The sequence below is a fragment of the Apis dorsata genome, unplaced genomic scaffold (genome assembly GCF_000469605.1).
Source record: "Apis dorsata unplaced genomic scaffold, Apis dorsata 1.3 scaffold_347, whole genome shotgun sequence".
NCBI classification, from domain to species: Eukaryota; Metazoa; Arthropoda; class Insecta; order Hymenoptera; family Apidae; genus Apis; species Apis dorsata.
This window is the reverse complement of record NW_006263614.1, coordinates 326,207-337,151: the sequence shown is the minus strand read 5'-3', so window position 1 is coordinate 337,151 and position 10,945 is coordinate 326,207. Positions and strand designations below refer to the sequence as shown.

At 37.1% G+C, this 10,945-nt stretch overlaps 1 protein-coding gene across 1 annotated transcript in view; it reads left to right on the top strand.

The window, feature by feature from the left end:
- The window catches only part of LOC102671175 (lysine-specific demethylase 3A), a 69,423-nt gene extending 59,241 nt beyond the window's left edge, over positions 1-10,182 (top strand). The window contains exons 4-12 of the mRNA XM_006618303.2: positions 4-82; positions 237-1,850; positions 3,862-4,084; positions 4,590-4,999; positions 5,082-5,283; positions 5,690-5,838; positions 6,057-7,491; positions 7,582-7,837; positions 7,918-10,182. Of these exons, the coding sequence (XP_006618366.1) occupies positions 4-82; positions 237-1,850; positions 3,862-4,084; positions 4,590-4,999; positions 5,082-5,283; positions 5,690-5,838; positions 6,057-7,491; positions 7,582-7,837; positions 7,918-8,230 (4,681 nt within the window). The 3' untranslated portion in view covers positions 8,231-10,182. The remainder of the gene's footprint in view (positions 1-3; positions 83-236; positions 1,851-3,861; positions 4,085-4,589; positions 5,000-5,081; positions 5,284-5,689; positions 5,839-6,056; positions 7,492-7,581; positions 7,838-7,917) is intronic.
- The last annotated feature ends 763 nt before the right edge of the window (positions 10,183-10,945 follow it).

The following is a 10,945-nucleotide window of genomic DNA, read 5'->3' as shown; positions in this document are numbered from 1 at the left end:
CAGACAGGCCGAGGCCAGAGATCACGTAGCTGCTCAACAAAGAGCCGCCTATTACGCAGCCACCGCACCTCCGACTCAACAGGTAAAATCGCAGAGAAAACTAGAGCGGATAAAATGTTTCCTTTCTTTATCTTTTCCTCTCTCTTCTTCGGTTTTAGCACTTTTTCTTTTTGTTGAGATGTATAATTCGATGTTAACGACGACCGTTTTTTTTTTTTTTATCTTATTTCGCGCAGGTGTCTCGACCCTCGAGCGTGCCTGGCAAAGTCGATTACCCACCACCGCCAGCGCACTCGAGAACCTCGAAGTCGTCGCTTCCCGTCAGTAGTCTTCACGAGAAACCACCGCCTGTGGTCGGGCCATCGCACAGCTCTCTGCCGAAGGTGGAGCCTAACGTTGGCCTGTTCAGTTATTCGACGTATCAGCCACAGTCATCGTATATGCACGACATCAAAGTGAAGAGCGACGTAGGGCAGCCGCACAAGTCGTTACCGAGCAAGAGTGGTCTAGCCGGGGGCCTCGAGAGGGATCATCACGGGCGGGAGGTTCTGCAAAATCCTCCGTCGTTGTTACCGGATCACAAGAGTTCGGTGATAGTGAAGAACGAAGGCCGGGAGCTACCGAAGGTGGCGGCGTCTCAGCAACACTCGTCAAGTCCGAAGATTATGCCGTATATGAACGTGCAATCCGTTCCACCTCAACACAAACCGTACGAGTACAGGAGTCCAACGCAGAGTCCCCACCATCTACACCATTTGGACGGTCTACAGACCGCTAAGAGCATACCTCAAAGTCATCACAGAAGCAGTAGCGGGTCCACGACCACGACGCAGTTACCCAGCCCTCACGGGCATCCACCGCANGTGCAGCACGCGCAGCCACAATTAAACGCGTCCTTCCAAACGCAACCGCTCGATCTTGGTATCGAGAGATCCGGATCACCGAAGAGAAAAGCACCAACTCCCTCGTTGACCGAGAATTCTGGCCAACCGGTTTCTCTGGAGGTTTGCAAGAAACGCAGGACAGAGGAACCGCAGCCGTTATCGCTTCAATGCGTCGGCCCACCTGTACTCTCGAGAGCGAGTGAGCCGAGCCCGTTGATCGCCTCGGCCGCCACTTCGATCACGACCGTGGTTAATACCACGGTGGCTCTGTTGGCCCAGTCCAATACGCAAACGACGCAGGAACGCACCGTGACCGCAGTCAGTCCGACGCCTCGAACAGCGAGCGGAGACGGATCCGTGAGACCAGCTAGTACGGGAAGCGTTAGCTCTTTGAATCCAACCGTTAGCGCAGCTCCTAGCCCGGCACCTATACCCAGTCCAGCGCCCTCTACGGCGCCAAGTCCGGCGCCCAGCGCTCCCGGCACTCCAGCCAAAGCTAACCCTAGCACGGTCGACAGCGAGAAATCGAACAGTCCTGCTCCCAGACCACCGAGCAGCACCAGTTATCCGGTTCACAAATTAAAGAAGGCCTGGCTGCAAAGGCATTCGGGCGAGGATGGGACGGAAGACACGACTGGAGTTGTAGGTAGCGGATCTTGCGTCACTTTACCTATGAATATCTCCCAAGCACCGTCGCAGTCGTTGAACAACAAAGAACGCGACACCTCGAACGTTTCCGGCAATACGACCACCACCTGTTTGCCCAGCGCCGTCAATTCCATTCACAATATCGGTAGCATGGCGGTGAACAGCATCAATAAGAGCAAAGTTACCGCGAAAAGCAGCCGTAAATCGGCGAACAAAGAATCGTTGAACGGGCATGCGACAGACACGAAAACGTTACAAGAAGATTCTTCTAGCAGCGACCCGGAACGGAAGTCGCCGCCCAAAAGGAAGCCACCCAAGGTATCTATATGGATCGTATCTATCGTATTTATTTTTCCTAGTTGCGAATGTTCCCATCGTTTGAAAAATATGTCTTATCGTTCTCGTCTTTATTACTCTTGCATGTTCTCTAAATAGATTGTGTTCTGAATATAATTACATTTTATTGTGTTTACGATCATCATGATTTTTCAAATGTTTGCGTTATTTTGATAAAAAAATATTTTGAATAAAAATTACTCAGTAGTTTGGCAGCAATAATAAATTGCAAAAAATTTCAAATTTATTATAATATTATCAATATTATTGTTACACTGTTATAGTATATATCATAAATAAGATTAATAGAATTTAGAATAAATTTGTGTACATTTAAATAGATAACTTATTCATAACGAATTGTATTTATATTTCATTTACATATGAATAAGAAAATTTGTTTTTTATTATTAATTATTATAGATTTATAAAATGAAAATCATTATATAATAAATCATTGAATTCTTCATCAGCTACTATAATACTATCGAGTTAAAAGTATATATATATAGTCTCTTAAGAAAATCAATATAACTTCCATTTTTATTAAATGTAAATTTTTTTGAAGTTTTTTAAAAATTTTTGCTGTTATAGTCTATTATCGTTGAAATATTGAATAACTTCCGTTAAAAAAATTTATCATCAAATTAACATAAGTATTTGAAAAATTGTGATAACCGTTATGAAAAAGTTTTTTTTTTTATTTATTTATTTATTTTTTTTTTTGATTGTATGTAGATTTATTATTGCATTATGAGTAACAATTTTATCAGTATTTTATCAATATTATATAATTAAGCATGTACGTAATCATAATATAATACATTTGCAGTAAAAAAAGCTATTAGATAAAAATTTTGAATAACAAATACAAGATAAAGTAAATTTAATTTATATAAACTAGACATAATTAAATTTAATTTATTTTTAATTTTTAACGATTTTAACGATTTTTTTGCTCTTCAAATTATTCGTCATTCATAAGTAGATCTGTGATAAAAATTTCATTTTTCTTTTTCTTGTAATTAAATCTAATCTAAAAATCACAAAATTTAAAAAAAAATTTTTTAGTTTTATTAATATATAAAAATGTATTATGTTTTATCATATTATAATTACAGAAAAAGTTACAATAAAATTTAAATATCGTGTTAGCTTATATAAATTTCATCAACCGTCATTTGTTTTCTTAGTAAACTTTAAATATAAATCAAATAAACAAAACAATAACGATTAACGAATAATGAATAACGAATAATGAATAATAAATAATGAATAAATAATAATGTAATCGAATAATGAACAATCGATTAAAATTTTATTTATTATTAGTAGAATAAAAATTTATACAAAAATAATATTTAATACTTATACAAGTTTACTATTCAAACATTCTATATTTGAATATCGCGCTTCTTTCGGCGCCATTTTAACATTATCGTAACATAAGCCACAAGTAGGAAAGCAACTTATCTTACGCTCGTATATTATTTTCATACAAGTGCTTCTACTTTAATACGTATATATGTGTCTAACGTACAGTTATCGATTATTCGAAATGAATAATTCTCAATGGATAAAACTGGTAAAGCGTTAAGGTTTATTTTGATACACATTTCGTAAATAAGAAAATCTAACCTTACTTTTTATATATACAAAAACGATGTTCAGATTCTTTTAAATTTGTTCAATCTTCGATGAATAACAAATGAATTTACGATTTATGAAAAAAAAAAAGAATGCAATCGTTAATTTTTTCTTTCTTTTTTGGTTCTTTTTATTAATGTGAAATCGTTCGAATTATTGCATGTAACATATTCGACGTAGAATTGATTTGCTTGTATTTAGGAATCCATACCGCGAACGAATATTTAAATATCGAGGATTTGTGTGCGTTCACGCACGCGTGTGTATATTAGTTTGTAGTTTTTGGCAGTAGTTTCGACAAGAGCATGAACTTCCTGACTACTTAATAATCTGTGCCCTGTGGTAGGTAAAACGAAAGAAGGGCGCAGCACGGAGGCAGCAAACGACCGCGGAAGATCAGCGGAGGCGAAAGGAAGATAAACAAGGCGGTGGAGCTGGTGTAGGCAGTGAATCTAGTAACGAGAGCGAAGCTGGTTCTGCCAGTGATACAAGTGAACAGTTGGGTTCCATTCAACCTACATCGAGGGTGCGACATACCACGGCCAATTCCAACAATTCCTCGGGAAACGGTTAGTTGACGTAGCTTCTTGTAAATGGACTTCCCATCAGGTGAACTAACTATTCACTTGCAGGGTAAGTGATCCGCGTTCCATGATTATACACTTACTATAGAGCTATGTGGGAACCCGAGAAATTCAGGAGTATATTCTCTAAAAGGTTATGTACTTCTGTTTAATCTAAAAATGTTTCTATAAATGTTCACTTACTTTTTAAACTTCCTGATACTCTTTAGGTTCGCTAAGCTCTTAAATAAATCCCGTTTCGCACACTTACCCTGTTTCGATGTAAAATAATAAGTTTTCTCCTTTCGTGTAATTTCACGTAATTATTAAAAATGTAAAAAAGAACGAAAAAAGAAAGATGATGAAAATTTAAAGATTGACATGTATATCTATGAAATATCAATAATATAACGAGCTTTTTAACACTGAGTTATGTTACTAACGTATAATTGGTTTTAAATAAATTTCTTTTACATCGATTTTTAAAAATATCAAATTGTTTGTTCGATAGGAAATAATAAGGAACCCAGGAAACGAGGTAGAAGACCAAAGACTACGAAAGGTAATGAACTAGGTGGAGAAGATCAGCAACCTCGTCAAAAGAAAGAACGTAGAGACGATAGTGCGAGCGGTGGTAACAGTGGGCCAGGTGGAAGTGGTGGTAGAGGTGATCCCTTTCGTAGACCACCGATATCGCAATTGAAAAAAACTGGTGATAGTTGGCTGCAAGACGGCGCTTGTTTCGAAGTAGCTCCAAAGTTGGCTAAATGTCGTGAGTGCAGATGGACACCGCACCAGCGCTCCAAAAATCTTCCTCAAAATATTTTCTGCAGATTTTATGCATTCCGTAGATTACGGTACACGAAAAACGGACAATTGGCGATAGCAGGATTTAGCGATCCTCACAAAGATGCATCTGAGGTAAATATTTTAAGATTTCGTATTACCTTTCAATTCTTGTTACAACAATAAAACGAACAACCATTTCGTTCTCATGTTATAGGTAGATCTTCGGTTATGGTTACCAGGAAAAGAAAGTTCGGATAGCAAGAAGGACGAAAAGCCTGACAAGAACGACAAAGAGAAGGGAGACAAAGAAGATCTAGATTTGGAAATGGCTCACAGATTACTTCGTCAAGTTGGAGATCAATTTTGTGATCTTTTGCATCAAGAAAAGGACGCTCTTCAACAACACATGGCAGAAGGTAAATTTTATTTGGAATTGGAAAGGAGATAATTGAATTATGTTAAAGTAATAAAATAAAAATTGTTTAGATCTATGTTTATATTATTTTCACGCATGTTTTCCATATCGATGTGTAAACGAGTTATGCGTTATACATTATAAAATTTATGTACAATTTATTTTAACGAAAATAAGTTCAAAAAAAGAAGAAAGTGAAAAGAATAAATATAAATCAATATTATAGCATGTAATCTATATCGTATATCGTTTCTCTTGCTTCTGTGTATTTTAAAATTTCGTTTAATATTAATATTTATTTTGAAATTTATATTACAAGCATGTAATTAAACGAACTTGCTTTGGTTAATTTTCTTTGTTCGCATGATTTAACGCTTTGCGTATCGATTGTTTCTTCACCTTGACAGCAAGTTCGGGACTTGTAGACGGAACAGTCGCTTGGAAGAGAGTGGTCCAAGGTGTCCGAGAGATGTGCGACGTCTGTGAAACGACCTTGTTCAATTACCATTGGGCTTGCGGAAAATGTGGCTTCGTCGTGTGCATCGATTGTTATAAAGTAAGAATATTTCTTATTTTCTTCATAAATTTACTCATTTATAATATAATTAACATATACATGATGATAAATAATTCTTTGATCACTTCACGTGATATATATATATATCCATAAAATATCGAGCTTTTTAACACTGATAAAACTATCATAATCATTTTGAATATAAAAATTTGTAGCTTTATTCACAGATAATATTTAACAAAACATAAATATTATAGGGACGCAAGAACGGGACGATCAAGATATGGGGAGAAAGCGGAAAGGATAGAGACGATTTTTCATGGCTTTTATGTACAAATAGACAAGTGCACGAACCCGAGCGACTCATGCTCACACAAATTATTGCTGGTGACAGCCTGATACGTCTTGGTCAACGATTGCACGAATGCCGTGCAGAATGGGGAATACCCCAACATTGTGGTTGTTCACTGGTCGTTCAAACTCCTGCCAACGAGTATTTGCGAAACATGATAAAAGGCGACTCGGTACCCGTTTTGAATGGCAACGTTAAGCAGGAAATTAAGGAAGAGAAAAAAGTAAACGAATCGAATGGATCGTCGGAGAGTAAAACGAATGGTGAAGATAAAAATTCTCCGTTAAACTGGCTGGCAGATGTAGCTTTACAGAATCAGGATAAAAACGAAAGCACTTCTAGTTCAGATTCCGACGAAGATCGGGATGGTAATTATTCGACCCTGAGAGAATTGCTTATCCGACCGTCCCATAAATCAAATGGTAGTGGCTCTAGATCAAATTCACCCACGAACAATTCAGGTAACGTTAACGTTACCTCCGGAAACAATGCGCAGAACAACGTCGCAAAGTCTGGGAAAAAGTCGAAGATGGACACGTTGGACGAAGTCATATCTAGCGTGATAGAGCACAGTGTGAAAAAGGAGAGGGAAGATGAGCTGGACGATGAGAAGCCGAGAGAGCTTAAGCATTTCGTCAGAAGATACAAATGGACGCAGAAGGGAAGGGAACCGTTGCCCATCCGGATCATGACACTTACCGAAAGCAAGAGTCTTTACCCAGACGTACCACATTCTTGGCTCTGTGATGGAAAATTGCTCAGGTTAAACGATCCGAACAATCCTAACAATTACAGAATATTTCAAGATCAATGGAAACGTGGACAACCGGTTATCGTGTCAGATGTTGCAAAGTTATTGGACATGAGCCTCTGGCATCCAGACTCATTCGCCAGAGATTTTGGCGACGAGAAGAACGATTTGATAAATTGCATGACTGGAAATCTCGTACCAAATCAACCGATGCGTAAATTCTGGGAAGGATTTGAACATTTCTCGAAAAGATTGAAAGACGAGAGAGGAAATCCGATGTTGTTAAAATTAAAGGATTGGCCTCCCGGTGAAGATTTTGCGGAATTGTTACCATCGAGATTCGCGGATTTGATGAAAGTTTTGCCGTTGTCGGAGTATACACATCGAAACGGAAGACTGAACTTGGCCAGTCGTTTACCCGACTGTTTCGTAAGACCGGATTTAGGGCCCAAAATGTACAATGCTTATGGATCGGCTCTTCATCCAAACAAAGGCACCACTAATCTCCATTTAGATATTTCTGATGCAGTTAATGTTATGGTTTATGTGGGTATCCCAAAAGACGCCGATAACGACGAGCACGTCAAAGGTATTTATAAGATATATGTTTTTTTTTTCCTGATGTTTCTAAAATTTTCATTTTGAAAACTTTTTTTAACAATGCGAATACACGTTACAGAAGCATTACGAGCAATAGACGAAGCCGGCTGTGACGTCTTGACACGCCGACGTGTTCGCGAACGGGGAGAAGCACCGGGTGCGTTGTGGCATATTTATGCGGCTCGAGATGCTGATAAAATCAGAGATCTGTTGAACGCTGTTGCTTTGGAGCGTGGAGCTCGTTTGGAACCGCATCACGATCCAATCCATGATCAAAGTTGTTATCTCGATGGACCTTTGCGAGAACGATTGTATCGCGAATACGGCGTCGAAGGGTAAATTATGTTCTTTTTCTTATTTCGCTTTATATATTTCTTGAAATTCTTATAAAAATATGTTTTTACTCATTTCCCAGATATGCTATTGTACAGTGCCTAGGCGATGCAGTGTTCGTGCCAGCTGGTGCGCCACATCAAGTCCGCAATCTTCACAATTGTATAAAGGTGGCCGAGGATTTCGTATCTCCAGAAAACGTGTCGCATTGCTTCCATCTAACGCAAGAGTTCCGTGCATTATCCGACACGCACACGAATCACGAAGACAAATTGCAGATTAAGAATATAATATACCATGCCGTGAAAGATTCATTGGCCGTATTGAGCAACGTGAAGGAAGAAACTCTCAACAAGTTAAAGTCGAATAACGAGATAAAAAAGGAGGAGACGTAGCCCTAGGCCCCCTGTCGCGGTCGCAAGAGCCGTTGATCTTTCTTTGACTAAAAAAGTCTCGCTATATCAGTGAGTGCCCAATCTGTTACCTGGTCGTGTATCGCTTCCCCGAACGTAGAATAGGTCGGGATGGATTCGAGACGACAGGAGGATTTAATCTTAAGATTCGCTCCGGAACCTGTATCGAGGTGCAAGAATTTGTTGTGATATTTGACGAGTAACTCGAAACGTTTGATTTTTGGTATTGGCTGAGCCAATGAGATTATCCGTTGTTTTCATTTCAATATCCTTTTGCGTATAGTTTTCTTTCTCTCGAGCAACGTGCTTGCGGACATGAAGTCTGCGAGTTTTTCTTTTTTTCATTTTGAAGTATGGAGTTGTTGACGCTAACGCGCACTGCGTCCATTATCATTGTGATACCAGGAGGAGAACTTTGGATCATACATTATTTGTAATTACTTATATCGTGCCTGTATTCAATAACATACTGTCTATATTATATAAATGTAGATAATGGATTACTGTGTAATGAATTCTTACTAGCAACTATGAAAGGATCGTCTAGAGGTACCTTTGTGCAATTAGATGTCGATTATAAATTGTTAGTTGGATCAATGATACTTGTCGATCCGCTCCGTTACGTGCTCTCGTGATCTGGTGCTTTTTTGGTATCGATTTAAATAAAAGCGAAACAAGCCGTTTGCTTAAATGGCCGATATATATTTCTTGCTACGTTCTTGTGTTCAGCGCGGCAATGAGCATAAGAGGAAAACACTGCCTATGCTGTTCACATCGGTCCAGTTTAACGGATAAAGTGACTGGATAATTTGCGCGTAAAGTACATTAATGCGATATACGTGATAACCGCAGTTCGGCTTCCTCGAATATATAATATCGTTTCTTCTTCGATTTGTCTTTCTTCTTTGAAAAATATATCGGCTATATCGAGCAAAGTTTGTTCGAAGGTTTGTATGATCATCGTCGTTTAAATTACGGCATCAGAACAAAAATAACATAATAGTTGTAAACAAATCTCTCGATATTATTATCTTCATGGGATAAAAGATCGATAAGAATAGATTATCAAATCTATTGAATTTAATGTTTTTTATAGATTGGATTAACAGTTGTGTGGCCCAGTGATAACCCAGTAAGAGTAATGAGTAAGAGAAAAAACAAAGTAAAAGACAGGAAAATGAAAAGAATAGAGAAAAAAAAAAAAAAAAAAAAAAAAAAAAAAAAAAAAAAAAAAAAAAAAAGAAAAAAAATAAGAAACTGTTATTTTTGTCGAATCACGCGAACCGTCTATCCAATAGAGCAGCAGCGATATTCTAATTGTATTTGTAATTAATATCGATAATTATGGTAACATTATTTAATGCAAAGTAAAGCTGTAACGATTTTTGAAGTGCCAATGTTGAACGACGTGGACATTTTCGCGTGTTTACACGTTTGTGTATAGGTAGACAAGAAAAAAAAAAATAAAAAAAAAAAAAATAAAGAAAAGAGATGGACGAAAGAACACAGATTAGTCATGCAGAATTCATAGATGAGAGGCCGAGTTCCTATCATTTAACTTTCCTCATATAGAACAAACCGCTGCTTTTCACGGTATGTTGCGCGATGTCTGAATTCTTGAAAGCCATTACCGTCCTCGTCCATTGTATGTTTCACAATGACGTTTCTCACATATTCACAACTGAAAAATACCATCATAGTTGTATGTTTATGAGCCAGTCATAATTTCAATGATAAACGAAAAAAAAAAAAAAAAAAAAAAAACAGGAAGAGAAAGAAAAAGAATAAAGTAGAAAAAAAGAGAAGAGGAAGGCAACAGCTTTCGAGGACAGACGCATGCAATTTAGCGTTTCTCGCGCCCTTGGTGCGCGCTTTATCGATTGTCTGATATTCACTACGGCTGGTAATCTTGAGACCGATATGTAAGCAACAAACGAAGAACAAGGAAAAACAAATCACTGGAATCCTGAAATCCGCAATTTCTTTGATCTCAACATTCGTCTAGCATACAACGACTTGATTAAAATAATATTTAACGAGTAAATTTTTAAATATCTTAGTGTCGATAAGTAACGTTAATATTACGGAAATTATAACAAAAAAAAAAAAAATACCCTTATTATTCAACAAACGACGATAATGGTAATGATAATTGATGATACCGACGATGTATAAAGTTATAGAGAAAAAAAAAAAAAAACAGGAAGAGAAAGAAAAAGAAAAAAAAAAAAAAATGCCCTTATTATTCAACAAACGACGATAATGGAAATGATAATTGAGGATACCGACGATGTATAAAGTTATAGAGAAAAAAAAAAAAAAACATACTCTGTGTATTATTGCTGCAACAAAGCTATTATTCGTTCTCTTGCTACGTGTATGTAAATACATTTATACATACTTATATGTATACATATACATATATAAATACGAAAAAAATTAGACTTAAGAGATACACACTCCATGAATATGGATAAAAAAAAATACACTTTACAGACGTAGGTAGATAGTTTATTATACCATTATTATTATTATTAATTATTATGATTATGATTATCATTATTACGATTAATTATTACGAAAAATACCGATATTTAAATGTTGCTAATACGTGGCGAAAAAAACACGACTACGAGCGTCTAGTGTATAAATGAGAATTATTCGACAGATTGTTTGTGTGTTATATGAACGCGTGTA